The following is a 23,001-nucleotide window of genomic DNA, read 5'->3' on the forward strand; positions in this document are numbered from 1 at the left end:
TGGGGGGGGCGCAGAAAATGTTTGGAAACCACTGGGGGGGGCGCAGAAGAAAAAGTTTGAGAACCACTGAGCTAACGTAAGACTGTGTAACAGACAGGCTTCAAGGTGTAGAAGTTGTATCGGTACTGCCATTATGCTGTACTTAGCTAAAAGGTTTTCATAATGGATGTGTTAATTATTGACTTTCTTTTTTTCATTTACTAAACACAAAGAAAGCAAAGCAATAATACTTACACCAGCACACACTCCTTTGTTCTTATTGATCCTACGACGGTTGAGCTGTAAATGCGGTCGTGCACAAGCTTTGATCCAAGCAAGGCATCCCGTTTCAGATTTTGGAAATCTGTGAATTTTAGTTCCACAAATATGATCAGGATACCTGACATCGCCTGAACAGATACCCCACTGACAGTGGAGAACCATTCTTTTTCAAGTCCTGACGCAAAACAAAAACTTTCTGCCAGTCTGCTAGTCCACAATGTACATTAGCATGTGTTTACTACTGTAGCTTGTGTTTGTGAGACGGTCACGCACGTGGTAGCTACGCTGTGACGTGAAATGGGAATTAGCCAATGAAACGCGGCCCCTGTGGTAAGGTCCATTATTTTAGCAGTCATTACAATACCTTTTCCTTTCTCCATCCTCACAGCCACTCTCGTTGAAGCTGCTGTCACTGCTGCTGCTGAAAGAGTCGCCCAAAAATTCCCTAGCCTCTGGGGTGGGCTTCGAGTGGTCGATGGGCACCGTATCTCGCCCTGCCAGCCACTGTTCATAGCGGTCTGGCTGGTACTTCCTGACAAAAACATCCATTGAAATCTTCACCATGTCTTTACGGCATGAGCACTAAGGGAAGAAGAGAAAGCAAGACAGGGGTTAAAACAACTAAATTAAATGAATGATTAAAAGCATACGTTTTATCTGGTCCTCACCAAAACTGCTTGCTTGCCATACTCGATCCATCTCTCCGTAGCAAAGTTGGTGGACTCGGCACAATTGAAACCGTGGTTGAAGCCAGCGTGATAGGCATAGGGGAAAGTAATCATAAACTCACCAGCTTCCTGAGTGATCTACAGAAACAGGGATACACTAATTAGCAACTACACATTAAGCCTTTAGCTTGTTTCACAGGTACAAATCACTATTGAAAATGTTAAATGAACACTTACCTTTTCAAATGGAATGCTGTATTTCTTCAGTATTGAAGGAGAGATAAGAGTCATTTTATGCCTTAAAAAGGCTTCACAATTTTGAGAACTACCAGGAAAAAACCCTAAAGGAGAAGAACAGATTAAAGAACAACCTCTAAAGTAGCCTGGTGAATCAGATGATATTCTTTTCAACAGATCTTTTAGTACGAAGGTGAACTGTAAGCTGCTTCAGGACTTGCTGATAACTTGTGATGAAGATCCAATAAGACGTTATGTTGGTGTTTTTTTGCCTTTAGCGTTTTAATCAGAAATGAACCTCGATATAATCTGATTCTGAACAGCATTGTAGCCATTCAGTGATAAAAATCCCCAAAACTGAACTTCATTTTCCCATAACATATACATCATCAACAGTTTTCTAGAAAACCGTTCTCTATAGAACTCCACTCTGTGCTGCTTTACCTTTAGCCAGACGCTCCAGTCTCTTCCCATGCTCTGGGGAAACACAATACCTACAAACACCCAAAAGAGAAAGAAGTTTAGATTCTACAACCACTAAGTTTTATGAACTGTTGTTAAGCCTCTCAGAATAAAAACAATTCTTGAAGTTAAATGCACAAAGGCAAGGATTTCCCCTCTTGTGTAAGAAGTTAAGTCCATAAACATTTGTGATAACGTTAGATTTTATTTTATTTTATTTTTTTGATGAAATATGGATTGAGTGAGAGAGGTTTGACTGATAGACCAGTCTAACAGTTCATGTCTGTACATTTGACGTTAACAATAGTCTCCTCACCGTTACCAACTCAGCAACTTTCTTGCTATAATTAGCAACATGTCAGACAAAGTTTTCTGGCCAATCACCGACCTGCCAATTCCAATTTTGGCCTATATCAATTTTTAATTCTGAAAAGTCGCTAAATATAACAACAGATACAGCATCTGTTAGGCATGTCTCAGTTAGTCCTCTCTCACTGCAGTGCAAAAGGGGACAGTGACTGATTTTTAGACCTTTGCAAAGGCAGACAAGATCAGAGGATAAGATCGGTTTGACATGCAAGTATCGGCCTATATTCCAAAATTAAGGAAATGGGGGCCGATTTATTGGAGCACCCCTAATTCTGTTATGAATAAATTAGGTTTTATAGTTTCAATAAAAACATCTACCAGTAGATAGTTGTTCAAAGTTTCTTGACTGCAAGTTATACAGTCATCAGTAAATAATGTATAATAATATAAAATTATGCAAGACTTTAGTATTTTCATGACTATCTCTAATTCATGAGACTTGACTTCAAGGAATAAATAATATGCAGTAGCTTAGCGACAAGCGTACAAAAGGTTTAACTGGAAGTAGGAAGGGACAAAATGGTCAAAACAGGACTCCAAATTGGCTGGAGCCTTCTGTTACTTATGCATCTCTGTGTTAAACCTAGGCTGCCATTTTTTTAATCACCCTACCATGCTTGTGCAATAACGCCCGAAAGATTTTAAAACACCTTCACATTTCCCGCAACTTTTGAAGAAAATCTGTGGAAGGCCTTACCACGACTTGGGCTCTCCGAAGTGCAAGTAGTTGATGCTGTAAAGGTCCATGTCCTCAGTGTGCCATGCAAAGGTAGTCTTCCACATTCCAAAATACAAGTAGGGGGTGTTAACACCCTCAATAGTTATTCCACTGTCACGCTCCACAGTGTCCAAAATGGTTCCCAAGTGGCAAATATTCCATTCCTCAATATCCTGCCAGAATACAGTCCCGGGTTAGGTTACAGCAATCACATGGGCAAATATGAATTGTGATGTTCCAATATCAGCTTGACCAATCACATAAACACTACATCGCAACCAGAAATGTGTACTGATGATCACCACATCAACAACATCTAATGAGTATCTACTCACAGGGTCATACAGGCTTCCGTTAACATCTGCTCCATACAGAGGAGGGTTAAATGTTAAATTCTTCCAGTATTTCCTTTCCAGCTCCTCAAAATCATCATAATGTGGGCTGCAGAACCTGAAAAAGGCATTCGGGACAGTTAAGACCAAACTTTTTTCTTTTTTTTTTAGCTTTAAACAATCAGCATTACAAGCACATGAATCCTACTTGTCACTGTTGGCAATCTTGCGAAACTCTTTGACAGTCATGGCTCTCTTCTGAATGTTGTACTGAGTGAAAAGGCCTGACTGGCCAGTCACCACCTGCTGAATGGGTGCAGGAATCACCAAATCATCTATGTCCTCATAAGAACCCCGAGGCCTCCACTCCTTTGGTGGAACAATCTGAAAGAAGGGTCAGGAGACGGCGTTATCTCAGCTAGCAACATAGTACTGATCCATGGCAGAATCGGAATCTTATTTTTCTACATCCCAACATCAGACATTAGTTACCTTTGCTAAACCTGCTCTGTGTGCTCCCTTGGACTCTATATATGCAATATAGCGGCTGAAATTCTTGAATTCTTCAGCAGTGGGATAAAACGTCATGATCCCTTTGGAACCATGATTTTGAGAGAGTGCCTCTGATGCCATCTTTTATCTCTGGTGCGGCTCCTGCACGTTGAAAAAAACAGACTTTTTTTAGCACAAGTAGCAATTTAAAGTGTCTTGTAGAAGTTATTACACCATATATATTTTTGAAAATATTCTATTTTATCTTTTCATGGGACAACTTTGAAGATCTGACACTTTGATACAATGTAAACACTGCAAAGAAAATCTTACAATTCATTTTTGTCTAGTTTCTAGTGCAAATACCTAAACATACCTGAAATGGGACAGAAATATCTTACAAGTATGACTGGACGAAATAACTGAAAAGCTTATCACGATACAAGGTTTTCATAACAGTCAATATTAATAATTATTGATTTGTGTTTTTATTTAAAATATTCAATATACTGCCAAAATAGTGGTTGTTCCTGTATATCCACAGCTTTCACTTCACACTGTTTTTTTCACTTCACACTTAACTGCAAGTCTATAATTTCTTAATATTAATAATGAAAAAGTATTTACACATTAGATTATTTTACTTATAACTTGGGGAAAATCTCACGTTATAAGTTCCAGGACACCAAACCTGAAGGATTGGAGTTGACGCCACTGTTCGAGACTAACTGATTGGATGAAAAACACATTTACTAATAAATCACTAAGCTGTTCTAGTCAAGGCCGAAATGCTGGAATTTATGTCTAATGCAGGTTAAAGAATAATTGTGTGAAGAAAAATAAGATGTTTTCCACATTATTGATGGTACTGAGCTGCATGTAGCAAGAAATCAGCTAATGACTGTAATCAGAAGATTTTTAGCTCCACTGGCCAGTCAGAAACTCATAAATCTGACCTTTCTCTCATTATGATCCCAGTAACAACTTGTGCCTTAAGCACAGACATTTTCAAGAACAGAGATGTAAGAAGCTATTTAAAAGGAAACTAAACTACTTCTAACAATTTTGAGGCTTGTATGTGATTAACTCAGGATGCTGAGCAAGAGAGCAAAACTTAAAGCAAGTACCATGAAGCCTGAACAGAATTGCTCTGTTTGATCATTTGACCTTTCAGCCTCTGTCTATTATAAAAGCACAATTGATTTGAAATATTGATATGGTTAACAGAAAGGAGATGACCATGACAAGGCACCAAGCTAGTACAGGAATCTGATTTACTATTTAATAATATTGTTTGTCTGAGAAAACAATGAACTAGAAATCGGATATAAAAAAAACCTGAGTGATATATAATTCTGTTGCCATGAAAAAACAAGCAAAAGACAATTTAAAATTGACAGGCAATTGTGATATTTTTCCCCACTGAGTAATCTATTTGAAAACAACTGACAAGTTTCTAGTAAATTCTTTAAAACATATATTTTTATGTACAAAAATGATCAGAATTGTAATATTTACATTTTCAAACAACCCCAACCTATTAGTAGCATTTTTAAAAAATGATACATATTCTGAACAGGCGTTCAAATGTCGATAGACCCATCTCTCCTTAACCAATTATTATTTGACATAAACTATTAATTAGGATCTAGCATGTAGCCGTTTGACATACCAGCATTTCATGTTCCACGTTACTTTGAAGCTAGTATGAATTCAGCCTGGATGCTGCCGCATACAGAAATAATCGCTCCTGATTGGTTAAGAACTGGTCTCTTTAAATCTCCCCGAAATATGGCTAGCTACCGTGCTAATGAAACAAGCTACATCAGTCAACGACTGTGTGGCAAAGCAGAATATAAAATTAGAAATGATAGCAAGTCTTATTCAGCGGATACTGGAAACATGCCAATGTCAACCAAAGCGTTAACTTCGTAAACAACAATAAACAGGCTGGGAAACAATGGCAGGGTGTATTAAGAACTCTAACCCCATTAAGCCCGAAATGGAATGTGGCTACGCTCAGTATCAGATGGTACATCCCATAGAAACATTTATATGCATCTTGGGCAGACTTAGCTTTAGCATTCTCTTGGCTTTAGCATTCTCTTGGCTTTAGCATTCTCTTGGTGGTTTAAAAATGAACTTATATTAACCCTCCGTTTGAACGAATATATGAGCCGAAGTATTGCAAACTGGCATGCAAATTCTGTATCTATACCAGGGCATGGCCTACACCCCGATCAATAGCAACTCCATTAGCTTCACAGTAGCTCCTATGGCTAACAAACTATATCCACCGGATTAGCATTTTGAGTTCAGTAGTTCACGTTCTGCGTCCAAGCGACGTCGACGTGTAGATACATACCTCCTGCTCTAGATATGGCCGAACTCTGTCCTTTATGGAGCAAATAAATTGTAGTTAACCAAAGGGGCGAATAGCATACCACAGAGAAGATAGCCTGCTAACTAACTAACAGAACATCACAGTCCTCCATTACCACCTCTACGCATGAACACGCATCTCGTAAGTTGTTTACCACAAGACGCACGGGACACGCTCAGCCAATCAGGTGGCGAGTTTCATGGCTTAGCTTTACAGCAGCTTTATTTAGAAGTTTGCTCACGAAAGCAGTTATAAGTTAATTTGATGCACTTTAAACAAAAAGAGGAGCATTTTTTGCAGGTTAAAGGATCTATTACACCAACATAGTTATAACAGAAGCCAAATTATAGACTTTTAAAAAGTGTATTAGTCATTATTTAGGAAAAGAACGAGCCCACTAGCAAGTTTTACTTTAAACTCTTGAACTATAATTTAGATTTTTATAGCATAAGTACTAATTAACTAGGTAAAGAAAAATTTTATATTCCAGACACTTTGAGTGACCTATTAAATCTCAGCCAGTGCCACTAACAACATCAACATTGTTGTGTAGTAATAGCAGAGTACTCTTATTTAAACAAATAGGATAATCCAGCTGTTCAACCAAAGGTAAAAATAATGAAAAACCAAAGAAATTTACACAAAAATCTCAAAATATGCACAGAAACATAAATATAGAACCTTAAATAACCTACTTAGACAGTTTAGCAGCAAACATAACTTGAGTTAGGGGTTAGTTACACTTTCAATACCCATTTTTTTGTCTTGATTCTGTGTTTATATTAGATTATGTGTACCAATAAAGATTAATTAAAACATAAATAAATTTTGCAATAGAAAAATCAGCCTGTGGATTATTTTTAATTCTATATATGAAAGTATTGGTAGTAGACAGATTACTAGACAGATAAATGCAAAATATAAAAATTTTATTGTTACTTACAATAAGTCAAATAACTGCTGCATATTAAATATTAAAATGTTTAACTGCCTAGTGAGAGTTTGTCCATCATGAAGATGGGCCCTGGTGTTTTTATATTGGTCAGTTAATAAAGTCATTTTAGAGAGTGGTTGCCAAGATCACCTCTCAGCTCCATCTCTCCCCATTTCTTCATAACCTACAAGCATCATCACTATTAATACACTCCTCATAAAATCTTAAGGATTTAGATTAATCACTCTTTAGCTTATTTTATCAGAAACTGTAGAGTACTCACTATTTAGATGCAGAGACCAGAAGCCCAGAGGACACTTGTGGATCAAGTGTTGTTGGACTACTTTTTAGACTCCTGTTCTCCTAACCCAGAAATTGAATTAGACCAGAGGATACTTAACAACCCTGAACAGGAGCACCTAGTTTACATACTTTAGATCAACATTAGATTATTTTTCTTCTTTTGCTTTTTTTATTTTGTTTGCATTTCCTTTTAATTCATGTAAAGCACTTTGAATTGCCTTGTTGCTGAAAATGTGCTATATAAATAAAATTACATTATCTTACCTTAAGACAATAGAAAAATTTTTAGTTGAACTTCAAAATGTAAAAAAATGAAACAAGCTGGTGTGTTTGTGTTTGTGTTGGGGACTTGGGCCATGCCTCAGCAGTGTGTGTCCTGGGCCAGGATAGCATATTGTTTATGGGGGTATTTTGGGCCGGCTGTGGTACTGAGTTGTGCTCTGATGGGGGTCCTGCTCCATGACTTGATTGAACCTTGCTTCTTCCAATCCCTGGGAACTGTAGATTGCCAATTCCTGCCTGACAAGTTTGGGGTACCAAATCAACACAAAAATAGTTCCGAGTTACCAAAATCTGCACCTGATCCTAGATCAGAACCAAATTCTCTATGAAAGCTATTGAAGAAGAGAGTATAAGAGACAAGCCAGGACTCTAGGTGACCCAGAACAGAAGTGCCAAAGACCAGTCCCTGAGATTTATCATTCTGCAACTTTTAGATGCAGGATGCCTGGTGTTAGAACACCCGGGAGAGCTTAAAGATGCTGATGAGCCATTAAATTCAGGTGTCTTGGAGAAGGGATGTTAGAGAATTTTCGGTATTATCATTTTGTTATTACTTTAGTTCACATTCAGTCCATAGATCGTTGTAATTTTCTGTTTAAAGTGTTCTCTTCCTTATGTATGTATGAACTGACCTGGAGGTCAGGACTGTCTGTTCATCTTCATGTGAAACAGTTAACTCTGTGTTTCTCAGACCTTAAAATTCCTATCAACCAGAATACCTCCTAACTGCCTGTGAGCAGTCGTATTTTGTCTTGTTAACAGTTTGACCGAGATTTGAACCGGGCTCAGACCATAGATCAGATATCACACCTGGAATTGGGTTGCTAGCTGTTTGGGTTAGAAGTTTTACGACCTCTGTTGTTTTTCCTGACTGCCCCCTTGGCTGTTTTGCTTTGACAATAAAACAGGGGCTCAACCGGAAGGAGAGCAGAACGCTCTGTGAACGGCTTGGAGGAGCTGCTACCAGAGACTTCTCCTTTTGCAAAAGCTTTGTCATAAAATTCATATACGTTGTCTGTGGTTCTTTTATGTAGGTTCAAGAAAAATACCCATCAAGGGAGGCACCTAAAAGTTGCAGCATGGTAAATCTCTAGGACTAGATATGGCCCCCCTGATCTAGAGGGATTGTGCGCTTAGGAATGGTCAAAGATCCCTCTGTCTGTAGGCTGCAGCTTGGGAAAATGTTATAGCAGGAAGGCAAAAAGTTGTCCTATTGGTGCCCTGGTGATTAAAAAAAAATTTAAATGGAATTTTATGTGCATAAATTAAAGGTTGGATTTTTCTTTATTTATCAGTATGACAAACAATGAATTTATTTGAAGAGCTTATACATATATCCTGTCAATGTGGAGCACAATGAACATGGTGACATTTTCTGAAAGTTATCTCACACTTTGGAGGCTACATGTAAATTACTTTTATCTTTTACAGCAGTGGTGTCCAAATTATTTGTCAAAATTGTCAAGTCAAAAGGACTCACGGGCCAAACAATAATGTTTAAAACCACAAATAGTACAATAATTATTTTACTGTTTAACATAAACTAAGCACATAATGATTCTAATTAAATAAGTCAGTTTTTGCTTTATTGTGCTGTTTTTTTGTTGTTGTTGTTGTTTGAAAGGGAATTTTAAATTATTGTAGATCCAAAACTTTGAGTTTTTCCACTTTATTAAAAGAAATATAACCTGTTTATAAATTTGCTTTGTCTCAGATGAAAAAAAAATTTGGTTGAGTTTCACCTATTGTTTCTCTCTCTCTCTTCACAAATGCTTGCTATCATTAAGCCATGTTTGCCAAATTGAAAGCAGATTTGAGTTATCTAAAGTCTAAGTAGAAGTCAGCTGATAAATGTAGTCCTACTTATTAAAAAATTAAGAAGCATGGTTGTTAAAAGACAAATAATTTGTGTTTTATATTTTTTATTGTAGAAAATCTTATTTGTCACCAATAATTTTGCTCTAGTTAAAGAAAAATAAGTCTCATTTGCATCCATCCCCTGTTCTGGCGGGCCACACAGAATCAGGGAAGGGCCATAAAATGGCCTCTGGGTCATATTTTAGACATCCATTACATATGGATGGATGTCAGATATTTCCAACTCTTCCAAAAAAAACAAACAAACAAACATGCAAAACCCCATCTTGATGCTGAACATCTGTTTTATTTCATGCCATAAATGGCACATTCATACATTGAATCTCATGATTGGTTATATGTTATATGCATCTACATTTAGGCAGTGCATATACAGTGTTATCATTCCCATTAATAAAGGTAACAATAACATTAAACTTGTTAACCACACACACACAAAAAAAAAAAGAAAATCAGCACATATAACAATTTGTATATGCACAGTTTTAGCATAATAGGAAGTACATGTGCACCCTGTAGTCCACACACTTTTACTCACCTTTTACACCAAAGAAGACACAAGCAGCATTTGTGGGGTTTTTGGGAAAGTTCATAAAGAATATAGTATAGAATATTATAGAGACATCAGTCCCCAGTCTATTTCCTCTCTGGTTCCTTAAATTGCATAAAACACAAGGTAAGTTGCATTCGCATTCTCTCAAAATGCATATTTAACCTCTAGCATGTCCTCCGTTGGGGGACTTACATAAATTTATCATGGCGGCCCATTTTTTCTTCTCATCTATTTACACCCTCCACGACACAAAACAGTAAACTATCCAACCAACAGATACGTACCGTCAGGGAGTATGTTAGAGAACGCTTAGCCCGCACTGTCCTGTCCCACTATGAGACAAACAACATCCATGAATGAATAATTTCCACTTAGGAACATTTTGTTTAGTCTGACACAGTAAAAGAAAAAAAAGGGATTAGGGCATAGAGAGCAAGGAGAGCAAACTACTATAAATACTATAAATGTAAATATAGGAGGTCAAAAAAGCAACTACAACTTGTACTGGAGATTGACATTGTTTCAGAAAAGGAAAAACAATACTCATTTAATCAAAATGTAGTGTACTAATTATTAATTGTATCATGTTGTTTATATTCAGGAATCATGTAATAGCATTTTTACTTGTTTTATTCATTAGGTCACATGTAGAACTGACCCGAGGTCAGTATTGGTTGATTCTCCCTTCATTGGCTTGGTGATCTGAAGGTCGAATTAATGTTTTCTAATCAGTCCTCCAATTTTCAGTCTCTAACTGCATGCGTGTACTAATTTAACTTTATGAGTTTATTAAAAGTCAGATAAAGTTTGGGGACATATGATCTGATACATAAATGGGGATCATTTGGAACCTGCAATACATTGTTTTTGTTGTTCTTATAGAAAATAAACAAGAAAATAAGAATAGTGGGTCAGACCTCAAGGAAAAACAGAAATACTTCTGTTGGCCATAAACTGTGTATCTGTTAATTATGTCTGAGATGGGGAAAACAGCACATTTTATAGAATTGAGGAATATTTTTGTCTCTGTCATTTTGTATTTCCGGTTAATTTATATAGATGTCCATTATGATTTATTTTAGTATGTTATTAGTATTATCATACTTATCATTGGATCAATACTACTAATTCTTGCCATAGACTGTCCCTCCAGCAGCTCTATTAAAATCAGCTTCCCTTTTACAGCCGACCTGAAATGGATTCAACCATTACATAATCCTTCTCAGAGGTAAAACAGATCCATATGAGAAACTCCAGACATCATTACAGATATGTTTAATCTTTTGTGTTGAGTAGCTGTCCGCTTTTCCTCAAACATTTCACACACAGATCACGAATGGCAGTTCTTTTGAGCACCGAGAGAGTCATTTTGCAAGCGGAGCACAAACCGGTGCAGAAGTGGAAAAGAAACTGTGTTTGCGTCCCTTCCTCTCATCCAATGTTCCTTGCTGCTCTATCTCGGAGCACCAGCGTTCACCCACATCCTGAAGACATTGGCCCTCCTTGGAATCGCTGTCAGCCCTGGAGCCTTATTAACACGTAGTTGCAGAAAAACTGCCTTCCGCTTGGTGATGTGACAGAGGGAGTCTTCTGTGAGCATTATTTGTCCACAGGCTTTTTGATCTTCAGCGTGTTAACAGTGTCACAGACAGAAACGGTGTGGTCGGCCTCTCCCTTTCTGGACATGTCGGGCTCCCAGAGGAAGAACTCGTGGAGGAGGGTGTTGACGGTGTCAGGACACTCCATCATGACCATGTGACTTCCCTCCTCAATGACCTTCAGGAAGGCAAACAGGAGGATCTGGAAGCAGAGTTGAAAGGAATGCAAACCTGTCAATATCTAAAACTGGAATGGATCAGACACACAAATCCAGCTGTCATTTCTGAAGTATAAGAAGGTTTTTGTTTAAGGTATTAAATATTAGCTAGTAAGGCTGTTTGCATTTATTGAATGACTCTGACATTTTGATCAGAATTTAGTTGAATATGTTGGCTCAGTTAACTGTTATTCTGATTTATGGTGTCCAAACTAGTTTNCTCATGATTGGTTATATAATGTTATATGCATCTACATTTAGGCAGTGCATATACAGTGTTATCATTCCCATTAATAAAGGTAACAATAACATTAAACTTGTTAACCACACACACAAAAAAAAGAAAATCAGCACATATAACAATTTGTATATGCACAGTTTTAGCATAATAGGAAGTACATGTGCACCCTGTAGTCCACACACTTTTACTCACCTTTTACACCAAAGGAGACACAAGCAGCATTTGTGGGGTTTTTGGGAAAGTTCATAAAGAATATAGTATAGAATATTATAGAGACATCAGTCCCCAGTCTATTTCCTCTCTGGTTCCTTAAATTGCATAAAACACAAGGTAAGTTGCATTCGCATTCTCTCAAAATGCATATTTAACCTCTAGCATGTCCTCCGTTGGGGGACTTACATAAATTTATCATGGCGGCCCATTTTTTCTTCTCATCTATTTACACCCTCCACGACACAAAACAGTAAACTATCCAACCAACAGATACGTACCGTCAGTGAGTATGTTAGAGAACGCTTAGCCCGCACTGTCCTGTCCCACTATGAGACAAACAACATCCATGAATGAATAATTTCCACTTAGGAACATTTTGTTTAGTCTGACACAGTAAAAGAAAAAAAAAGGGATTAGGGCATAGAGAGCAAGGAGAGCAAACTACTATAAATACTATAAATGTAAATATAGGAGGTCAAAAAAGCAACTACAACTTGTACTGGAGATTGACATTGTTTCAGAAAAGGAAAAACAATACTCATTTAATCAAAATGTAGTGTACTAATTATTAATTGTATCCTGTTGTTTATATTCAGGAATCATGTAATAGCATTTTTACTTGTTTTATTCATTAGGTCACATGTAGAACTGACCCGAGGTCAGTATTGGTTGATTCTCCCTTCATTGGCTTGGTGATCTGAAGGTCGAATTAATGTTTTCTAATCAGTCCTCCAATTTTCAGTCTCTAACTGCATGCGTGTACTAATTTAACTTTATGAGTTTATTAAAAGTCAGATAAAGTTTGGGGACATGATCTGATACATAAATGGGGATCATTTGGAACCTGCAGTACATTGTTTTTGTTGTTCTTATAGAAAATAAACAAGAAAATAAGAATAGTGGGTCAGACCTCAAGGAAAAACAGAAATACTTCTGTTGGCCATAAACTGTGTATCTGTTAATTATGTCTGAGATGGGGAAAACAGCACATTTTATAGAATTGAGGAATATTTTTGTCTCTGTCATTTTGTATTTCCGGTTAATTTATATAGATGTCCATTATGATTTATTTTAGTATGTTATTAGTATTATCATACTTATCATTGGATCAATACTACTAATTCTTTCCATAGACTGTCCCTCCAGCAGCTCTATTAAAATCAGCTTCCCTTTTACAGCCGACCTGAAATGGATTCAACCATTACATAATCCTTCTCAGAGGTAAAACAGATCCATATGAGAAACTCCAGACATCATTACAGATATGTTTAATCTTTTGTGTTGAGTAGCTGTCCGCTTTTCCTCAAACATTTCACACACAGATCACGAATGGCAGTTCTTTTGAGCACCGAGAGAGTCATTTTGCAAGCGGAGCACAAACCGGTGCAGAAGTGGAAAAGAAACTGTGTTTGCGTCCCTTCCTCTCATCCAATGTTCCTTGCTGCTCTATCTCGGAGCACCAGCGTTCACCCACATCCTGAAGACATTGGCCCTCCTTGGAATCGCTCTCAGCCCCGGAGCCTTATTAACAAATAGTTGCAGAAAAACGGCCTTCCGCTTGGTGATGTGACAGAGGGAGTCTTCTGTGAGCATTATTTGTCCACAGGCTTTTTGATCTTCAGCGTGTTAACAGTGTCACAGACAGAAACGGTGTGGTCGGCCTCTCCCTTTCTGGACATGTCGGGCTCCCAGAGGAAGAACTCATGGAGGAGGGTGTTGACGGTGTCAGGACACTCCATCATGACCATGTGACTTCCCTCCTCAATGACCTTCAAGAAGGCAAACAGGAGGATCTGGAAGCAGAGTTGAAAGGAATGCAAACCTGTCAATATCTAAAACTGGAATGGATCAGACACACAAATCCAGCTGTCATTTCTGAAGTATAAGAAGGTTTTTGTTTAAGGTATTAAATATTAGCTAGTAAGGCTGTTTGCATTTATTGAATGACTCTGACATTTTGATCAGAATTTAGTTGAATATGTTGGCTCAGTTAACTGTTATTCTGATTTATGGTGTCCAAACTAGTTTTATTATTATTATTATTTTTATTTTTTTTTTTTAATTTATTTATTTATTTATTTTTAAGTACAAATTCTTAGCTTTACTGTTATGGCACATAAGTGCTTGGAATCTTAGCTTTAGACCATTTTTTATTATTTGTTTTTCTTATATCATGTCATTTTAGTTCATTGTGTTAGTTCAGTTACTCTTATTGTTTGTGTTTTGGATTTATTTACTTACACTTGTATTTATCTGTTTACTGTTCATTCTTTCATTTTCTTTCCTTCTGTTTACTTCACCTCAGTCTACCGTTCTGCTTCCCGTCCCAGCTGTTAATCATTTCCTCATTTATTCATACCTGCTATTTTTCCCAGCTGCATCCATTTCTCTGCAATTAGCTTTTCCAGTTCCTCTACATTTCCACGCCCTCCTGAGTACATTTAACCCTTGTGTTTACAAATGGGGTCCAACCGATCCCACACACGTAAAACTTGTATCATTTGCCACAGTCCTCCACGTTTGCCTCATTAAATATGGCTCCTACACATTTATCTCACTCTCACTTTGGAAATATTTAATATATTTATGCAAAAAACTATTTACAGACACGCAGCAGTGTCCACAGAAAAAACATTATGAGATGACCAGTAAAGATTTTTAAATGATTTTAAATTACATTTTTGTTATAACTGATTTTGTGAATAGTCTGATACCATGAGACTGCAATACGTCCACTCATTGGAGTCATAATGTGGAAGCCTCATATCTGCACAGGCATATGTTTCCTGTAGCTTTACTGTACCTCTGCCATGCGCTGGTCCTCCTCCATGGGCACAAACTTGTCACACATGCCGTGAACCAGCAGAATGGGCACAGTGAGTTCGGCATGGTAGACCTCATCGCCCTCTGGCCAGTACTGACCACTCATCATCGCCCGCAGGACAAATGGAGACACATTGAATGCGTTGCCCTGCTTCAACAACTGCTTCTCTTTTGCACCTTGGCGAGCAAATCCAGCTCTGAAAGTTGGAGAAATGTTACCAAAAAGCTGCTCATTTGAAAATATAAAGATTAAAAAGTAGACAAAAGCTTCTTTTTTTGTGCCATTTCTTGATATTATTAGAATTTTTTTATTTATTTATTTATTTTTACTTCAATGGGTGTCGTTCTACAACACAAAGCCATGGATCTTACTTCAAAAAGCTCCAGGCCAGGCAAGGTGAAAGGCAGTGAAGGACACATGATGGAAGCTGGAAGATGGAGCAGAGACTGGGCTCCAGAGCTGTAGGACCCCCTCCATTGATCATCACTACCTTATGGACCAGATCAGGATATTCATGGGCGAGGAATGTACAAAACGATACCCTGGATGAGACATGAAGACAAATTGAAGAATGGCAGTAAAATGTACATTGCCGTTGGAAAAGCAGTTTGCACAACTGTGTAAAAAGGTCACTGTAGATAGAAAAAAAATGGTACATTTAAACTCTCAGAAATTTTCTAGAAAAATAAAAAACAAACCTGAAAAGTTGAACATTTGCTAGAAAAAACCCAAACATTTATAGATTAAATTTCTCAGTTTGAAAAGCCAAATATTTGCTTGAAAAAAACCTCTGAAATCTTGAAAATAGTTTAATAATTTTTCTATAGAAAACATAGAAATTTCTGAGTTTCAAGCTGAAAATTTGCTGGAAAAAAATAGACTTTTTCTAGAAAATTTCAAAGATTAATCACAGAAGTCCTCAATTTCTTTTTCAAAAATTCACAACTTTTTGAGATCAGAAATATTCTTGTTTTTTAATAAGAAATTTTTGAGGTTGTTCTTAAAATAAAAGAATCTTTTGGCAAAAATTAACTCCCTTTTTTATAGACAATGATCCTTATACGCCATCATAATTTTAAGGGTTTACTTGTGCCCCCAACAGGCTTAGCATTGCAGGCTTAGCATTTATTTTTAAGTTGTTTTTTTTTTTTTAATGTTTGCATTTTTTAAGAAAAAAAGCATGGTGTTTGTGTGGTGTTCAGATATAAATCTTCCAATAACACATAATTATCAAGTGATATTATCAAATTTCCCGTTGACTGTAAACAGATTTTAACTCAAAAACATGGTGGGCTGCTGGATGAATAACTGCCAAGTGGCCCTATCACTGGGCTTAGCAAGTTTTCTGGGGGAAATCTTGATTTTGATTATTTTTGCAAATACAGAGTACTCCTGGACCCAATGATTTATGAATCAGACTCACCCATATGAGTGGCCTATGAGAATGTTCCGTTTCCGAGCATATCTCTTGAAGATGGCCCGAAGGTCCTCTGCCAGTGCGTAAAAAGTGTAAGCTGCTGCGATCTGTGGAGCAGTGCTGGCTCCATGCCCAGCCAGGTCAGGCGCAATCACCTCATAACCCAGACGGGAGAAGAACTCCAGCTGGCTGCTCCAAATGTCCAGAGAGCCTCCCACACCATGCACAAAAAACAGCGCCACATCTGAATGCGTTCCTTTGCAGCTCGAGATGACCTGTGTCGAGTCAATCAGCACAGTGCGTTTGGGCTTGCGACGGCGGCGGCGGGGAGGTGGAGCAGGCTTCTGCTCTCCAGCAGGCAATGGAACCGGAGGAACAGGGTTGGGGTCAGGAGAGGAGGGCATCTCTTTGTAGTCAGCGAGCTCCACCTCCACGGTGCTGCAGGGCTCCAAATCTCCATCCTGACACTGCAGGATCTCAGAATGCAAAACATCGCCGAGGTTCTCAATCACCAGCTGGCCGTTGCGATAGACTGTGATCTTCCTCTTGCAGTGGACGCTGGTGCCAGTATCAGCATCAATGGTGTCCCGAACAGAGGCATCCCTATTGCCATCACAGTCAGCAGTGGTCTTGTTTTTCCCGGCGTCTTGTTTTTCTGTATCCACGCGCTGGCGCTCTGGTTTGATGTGCCGCACTCGTAGAACCCTCCCTGGTTTCACCTCCACAAACTCAAACCCATCGGAGGGCTCTGAAGACTCCAGAGGCAGGACCAGGCTAGTGGTCTTCCCCGTCAGGCAGCACAGGATCCCGTCAGTGATGCTGGTCAGCATGGTGCCTCTCTGTTTTGACAAAACGACACATACACAAAGCCACAGCTAAGTGTCAGGAATGGGAATCAAAGGATAAACTCTTACCTGTCCTACATGGGAGCCAATTTTTAAGGAGTTAAAAATTCAGGTGAAAGGTAAAGTCAGGTAAATTTACTTTTATTGATAAATGACTGAATTGTAAAACTTGCATGTATTTTACAGGCATATAGTGGCATTTTGTCAAGTAACTATGTTACCTTCATTTATTGTAAAAATGTAGTATACAGGGTGGGCCATAAGTTTCCATATGTAAGAGAATGTAAAATGTATATTTCTTTATATTTCAGATACCCAAGAAGATGCATTTGACAAAAGAGCAAAGAATTTAAATTATACTGATGACTGGATAGGAAAGCAATGGCATGGTTGTACAAAACTTTAACAGAAAACATGGAACGAGCATCACACACGACACTGTGGTAAAACTTATTTGCAAGTTTCAGAAAACTGGAAATGTTGCAGATCAACCATGAAGTGGTCCAAAATGTGCAGCGGTTACAGAGTCCCACAAAAATAAAAACGGTTGTCCAATATAAAACGTTTATTTTTTTCTTTGTATGGAAACTTATGGCCCACCCTGTATATCAAATATGACTTAATGATTTTTTTTTTTTTACTTTGTAATTTAACACTTTGAAATTGAAATCTAATTCAGCTCTAGTTCAGCTTAGCACTAGTGCACAGTCATGTTGTAGATAAAATAAAGTAATCCAATTATGAGCTTGACATTGTAAGTGTAACTATAAAAGCTGGGTATATAAAATAACTTCAACATGCAAAGCTATCAATAAGGATGAGAGAGAGCAGGATCAGCTGTTCCTCCTTCTGCTGTCAGGCATTTAGCCAGAACTTCCTGAAACTGGAAAACTGAATGGATAAAGCAGCACTTTGCTCCAATCTGATGGTTCAAGAACCTGAATAACAGATTAAAACAATAAGCATCTTTGTTGTTGAGCTCATATGTTTATTTATTCAATAATGAAGCAGCAAAAAGGATTTTTGAATTGAAAATGTTGCTTTGCCAATATATGGTCTTTGATTAATTGCAATTATTTAGTTACCATTAACTCGATTAAAAATTTTAATAAAATCTCATCATTAATGTAGAAAAAAACATCAGCTTTCATATTGTTTTTGATTTCTACATTGTCTGTGCAACAAGCTGTGACTGGAGGTTCCCAAATGTCAACTTCTGCTCCATGATGAAATTTAACCTGTGATAATCCCAAGAGATGAAACGCTGAACCATTAAAGCCCAGACCAAGTGTTGTAATGCACTCACCTCTAGCATTCAAACATCCAAATTCTTCAGAAACCATAAAAAAATACTTCTGCTGTCTTGGAGTTTCAGTGTCAGTCAGGACTGACTGTTGACAATTGGACCAGAATGTTTTCTAAATAGAAAACATTCTATTTAGAAAACAACTGGCTGTGTTAAACTCCTTCTTTAACACAGCCAGAATCCAAAAATAAATAGCAAACACTAGTCATCGGTCATGGCTGTGAGCAAGATGTCTCATAAGAGAATGAGAGCGGTTTTCCAACTATTTCTGTTTCCAGTCCAGACTAGAAAAATAGTAGTATTCGACTCTTTGATGCATTTAAAGAATTTGAAGGGAGTTCAAATTAATCATTTTTGTTGCTAACATTTGAACCAAAACAATCTGGGAATGAGAACAGGAAGAGGTTGGTAAAGAATCTGACAGGATCCACTTCCCAGTGCAAACTTAATAAGTGTTTATATATTTGCTGGTATTTGTACAACATACTCATTTTAAATCGTATTTCTGCTGATATCTGGCATTTTTATTGTTCCTTATTTTAAATAATCTGTTAATGTTTATAACAGATGTTTTTTGCTGTTTTTGGACTTCAGCTCAGCATTTAATACGATCATTCCCCAAGATCTAGTATGCAAACTGGTCTCCCTGGGCTTCAATACTCCACTGCACAACTGGCTGCTGGACTTCCTCACTGACAGACTGAGGTCTGTCTGTGTGGGTAACACCTTCAATGTCATTTCTTTAAACACAGGGCTGCATCCTGAGCCCCCTTCTGTTTACCCTGATTACCCACGACTGTTGTAACAGGTTTAACACCAACCACATCATGAAATATGCAGACGACACAACAATTGTGGGATTAATTAAGGACAACAATGAAGTGAACTACAGAAAATAGGTACAACATCTTGTGGACTGGTGCTGCTCCTGAACGTCGACAAGACAAAAGAGATCATTGTCAACTTCAGGAGGTCTTGACCGAACCACACACCTCTTCTCATTAACGACAAAGCAGTGGACACTAAGTTCCTGAGGGTTCACATTACAGACAACCTCAGCTGGACAACTCACATTATTTCACTGGTGAAAAAGGCACAGCAGCGCCTGCACTTTCTGAGACGAACAAGAAGGACTTCCCTCCCATCTCCCATCCTCTCCACCTTCTACAGAGGAACCACTGAGAGCCTGCTGACCAGCATTATCTCCATCTGGTCTGGGAGCTGCAAGGCCTCAGACTGGAAGTCTCTGCAAAGAGTGGTGAAGACAGCGGAGAGGATCATTGGGACTCCACTCCCCCCTATCCATACCATTGCACACAGACGCTGTATAGCCAGAGCAAACCAGATCTTCTCTGACTCCACCCATCCTCTCCATGGCCTGTTCATCCGGTTGGCATCTGGCAGGAGATTCCGCAGCATCCGCTGAAGAACAGCCAGACTCAGAAATAGCTGTCTCCCACTGGCCCATTGCTCAACAATCCCATCACTAAAACAGTCTGAGACTGCTTGAAAATACTAAGTTATATATATTTAGCAAAACATTATTTTTTGTTTATTATGTAATTATAGGCACACTTGTGTTTCTGTGTGTGCTCCGGTTGCCAAGCGATGACATTTCATTGCCAATTTTACTTACGTTTCTTTGTGCAATGTTAATAAAATAAGTCTAAGTTTAATACTATGGATTTAATTAACCTACGTATTTCCTTACTTTGGATAGGATTACACTACACTTTTTAATAACTGCACAGTATTCATGCTAAAATGTCTAAATGGACTAAGACATCTTTCTCCAGAAGACATGTTGCTCAGCCACATGCTAATTCCTACTGACGTACTTCATTTTGACCAGGTGCCAGTTTCTTAGTCAGCACCCAGTCCATGATGTTTGACTCACAGTGTTGACAATCACACTGGTGTACAATTATCCCATGTATGGTAGGCTTGAACCTTGGTCTAAACTTTTTTTAAATTTTTTTATCAAAGTGTGGCAATTTGGATTAGACGGTTAAAACTTAGACAGTGGGGTGGTCCACCAGGACAAGGATCCCAAACACTCATAAAAACAAGTTTTAGAATTTGGGGTGTCCTGATCTGATATTTATATCAGAAATTGGTTTGATATCAGCCAAAAGAAAAAAAAACGCATTGGATTATATCAGCCTACATCTAAAATCACAAATATAAACACTCAGGCAGCATTTAGTCTGCCCCACAATTTCTATCCCTCCCACAGACCCACTGGTTAATTATAAATGAGTCAGTTGTTCTGACACGTATTGTTGTTGTTCTCTGCTTGAGTAATACCACTTGATCAAGCCTTTTTTAACATTCCACACTGCAATGCAAGTTACTAAAATATGTGTGATTTGTGTTAATATCGTATTGGGTCAATATCAATATTGGCTGATACTCAAAGCTGCAATATCGGTATCATAACAGAAGTGGAAAAGTTAGAATGGATAAGCAGGCTGACATTAAAATTCTGAAATGGCCTTGACCATTGTGAAAATGTGTGATTTAAAAAAAATCTAGCACAGCATGTTAGCCTGAACCATCCCTGCAGTGAAGAATGGGCAGGGTAGTATTACTCTGTGGGAGAGAGGCTGAATAGAGCTTTAGGCTCGTTGAACCTTGGTCACTACCCTCATGCTTATACTAAACTTGCTTCACTGTGGATAGAGACACTGGTGTTTGCTTGACCTTTGAATGTTTCTCAGTTCTTGAACTCCCTAACCAATATAATTTCATGGTGACAGTTTGGATCAGATTGGAGTAAATTGGACATAATATAAAGTTCCAAAACACAAACACATTCAATGTGGTTTTGGAAGCAGGTTTATAATAAGTTAATGGAATTGGTCCAAAATCAAACCTTGTGAGATGTTACTGATAGTGCCTGAAAGCTGGATCAGAGATAAGAAACCAAACAGTTTGAAGAAGTTCCATCATTTCCTATAAGAAGAGTGTTCTTATATGCAGTCAGAATTATGCAATTATGCAAAATCTTATCTTTGTTTCTATCTAGCTATCTAGTTATTAATCTAGCTATCTGTCTATCTATTTATCTTGCAGCTGCATTTTCACTCATGGTGCAGAAAAACACAGCAGCAGCGGCCTGAAATGTAAATCAGGGATTCTCCTACTGACCTACTCATCGATAGCCAGACCCAGATCTGCATGTATCTGCAATTTTTAACGGACCTCTAAACAGTGCAGGCTACCCCTCGAACCGTACCGCCACTTTCGCAACTCTTACCCACATTTGGCGCATTGTGCGCATTCAGCCATCGCTGCGGCTGTGCGTGGGTTGAATGCTGCACGTGCATGGCCTATTTTGCAAGAGGAGACCATTTTAACCTACTTTCTGTTTACTGAGCGATCCGAAGTGGCGCAGCGGAATCACAATGAATTCAAAACATTGAGTCATACAACAGCGTCACAGGGTGTTCTGCAGGAAAACAGTGTGGCTAGACATGCATGAAATAACAGCGAGAACAATTATTATTATTATTGTTGTTATTATTATTATTATTATTATTATTATTATTATTTATTTATTTTTTATTTATTTTTTTATTAAATTTTATTTATTTATCCTTTTTTGCGCATCAACAATATGTGGCTGTTCTGTGCGGAATGTGCGTTTTTATGATTGAGACGTGAGTAATTTTGTGCATCCACATTAACAGATGCAGTCGGCCGACCGATGATGAAAAGACTTACATGTAAAGTGAAACCCTGCCTCGCAAAAAAATAAAAATAAAAAATGGTTTCTTACCTGCAGAATTACTGACGACCTGGTGCTTAACCGGCTCTGAAGGGCCGTCTACACGGGAGATGCTGCAGAACGGTGGGCGCTTTTCAGCCTCATCAGACGGCCGTCAATCGACACAAACGGACTCGAAATGAAAGTAAAGCATGCCTCCATCAAATTGTGCCAGTTGCATTCAAATAAGATACCCATAGCGAGAAGGAACGGCAGTGTTTTTCAGCATCCACCTCCTCCCCTCAGCATCCACTGCGTTATGAGGGCCAAACCCTACCCAGCCCTGCTGCCCTTGGATCCGCAGCACTACGGGCAATCTTCGCGCATTTTCGTTGCTGAGTGGCAGCGGGGAGGGCTAATAGAGGACAGCTGAACGCTGGGAAGAAGCCAATAGGAGAAGCCTGCTTTCCTTGTTGCTAAGGCTGGCTTAATAATAACAGAATGCTTGTAGTCAGAGACAGAACCTGCTGAGATGGTCCCATTTTATCATCTGAGCAGTGGGATGCATGAGCATACATGACATAAGTGAGCCTCTGTTAAAATCTGCAGCTGCTATCAAACCCCCATAAACGCGTCATTATGTTGTGCATGAAAGAGTCACTGCAGTTGCTGCATCACAGAGGGCACATATGACCTCCAAGCTGATACATGAAATTAGAGCAACACACACAGTTGTGTGATGTATATTGGCCTTCAGC

The 23,001-nt window shown here is 38.4% G+C and overlaps 2 protein-coding genes across 8 annotated transcripts in view; both read right to left on the reverse strand.

Moving 5' to 3' along the window:
• LOC103153021 (lysine-specific demethylase 4A-like) overlaps positions 1-6,080 on the reverse strand; it is a 20,777-nt gene extending 14,697 nt beyond the window's left edge. For all 4 annotated transcript variants that reach the window (XM_007573776.2, XM_016661665.1, XM_007573774.2 and 1 more), the window contains exons 1-9: positions 5,905-6,080; positions 3,540-3,701; positions 3,256-3,431; positions 3,051-3,165; positions 2,695-2,888; positions 1,611-1,660; positions 1,167-1,270; positions 930-1,067; positions 626-843 (exon numbers count right to left, since the gene is read on the reverse strand). In XM_007573776.2, coding sequence (XP_007573838.1) covers positions 626-843; positions 930-1,067; positions 1,167-1,270; positions 1,611-1,660; positions 2,695-2,888; positions 3,051-3,165; positions 3,256-3,431; positions 3,540-3,680 — 1,136 coding nt within the window. In that variant the 5' untranslated portion in view covers positions 3,681-3,701; positions 5,905-6,080. The remainder of the gene's footprint in view (positions 1-625; positions 844-929; positions 1,068-1,166; positions 1,271-1,610; positions 1,661-2,694; positions 2,889-3,050; positions 3,166-3,255; positions 3,432-3,539; positions 3,702-5,904) is intronic.
• A 3,505-nt stretch (positions 6,081-9,585) lies between these two features.
• abhd8a (abhydrolase domain containing 8a) lies at positions 9,586-22,694 on the reverse strand. 4 transcript variants are annotated; one of them, XM_016661663.1, is made up of 6 exons: positions 22,316-22,694; positions 19,607-19,780; positions 16,390-17,222; positions 15,338-15,508; positions 14,946-15,162; positions 13,163-13,935 (listed from the first exon to the last, which is right to left on the reverse strand). In XM_016661663.1, exons 3-6 carry the CDS (start codon positions 17,211-17,213, stop codon positions 13,735-13,737), a joined length of 1,413 nt encoding a protein of 470 aa, XP_016517149.1. In that variant the 5' UTR covers positions 17,214-17,222; positions 19,607-19,780; positions 22,316-22,694; the 3' UTR covers positions 13,163-13,734. The 4 variants fall into 4 exon arrangements, with proteins under 4 accessions (XP_016517148.1, XP_016517149.1, XP_007573841.1 ...); XM_016661662.1 differs by lacking the exons at positions 13,163-13,935; positions 19,607-19,780; positions 22,316-22,694 and adding exons at positions 9,586-11,672; positions 18,535-18,644; XM_007573779.2 differs by lacking the exon at positions 19,607-19,780 and having other exon boundaries at positions 22,316-22,691.
• Positions 22,695-23,001: the final 307 nt, after the last annotated feature.

This window comes from Poecilia formosa, unplaced genomic scaffold (genome assembly GCF_000485575.1).
Source record: "Poecilia formosa unplaced genomic scaffold, Poecilia_formosa-5.1.2 Scaffold338, whole genome shotgun sequence".
Classification (NCBI taxonomy): Eukaryota; Metazoa; Chordata; class Actinopteri; order Cyprinodontiformes; family Poeciliidae; genus Poecilia; species Poecilia formosa.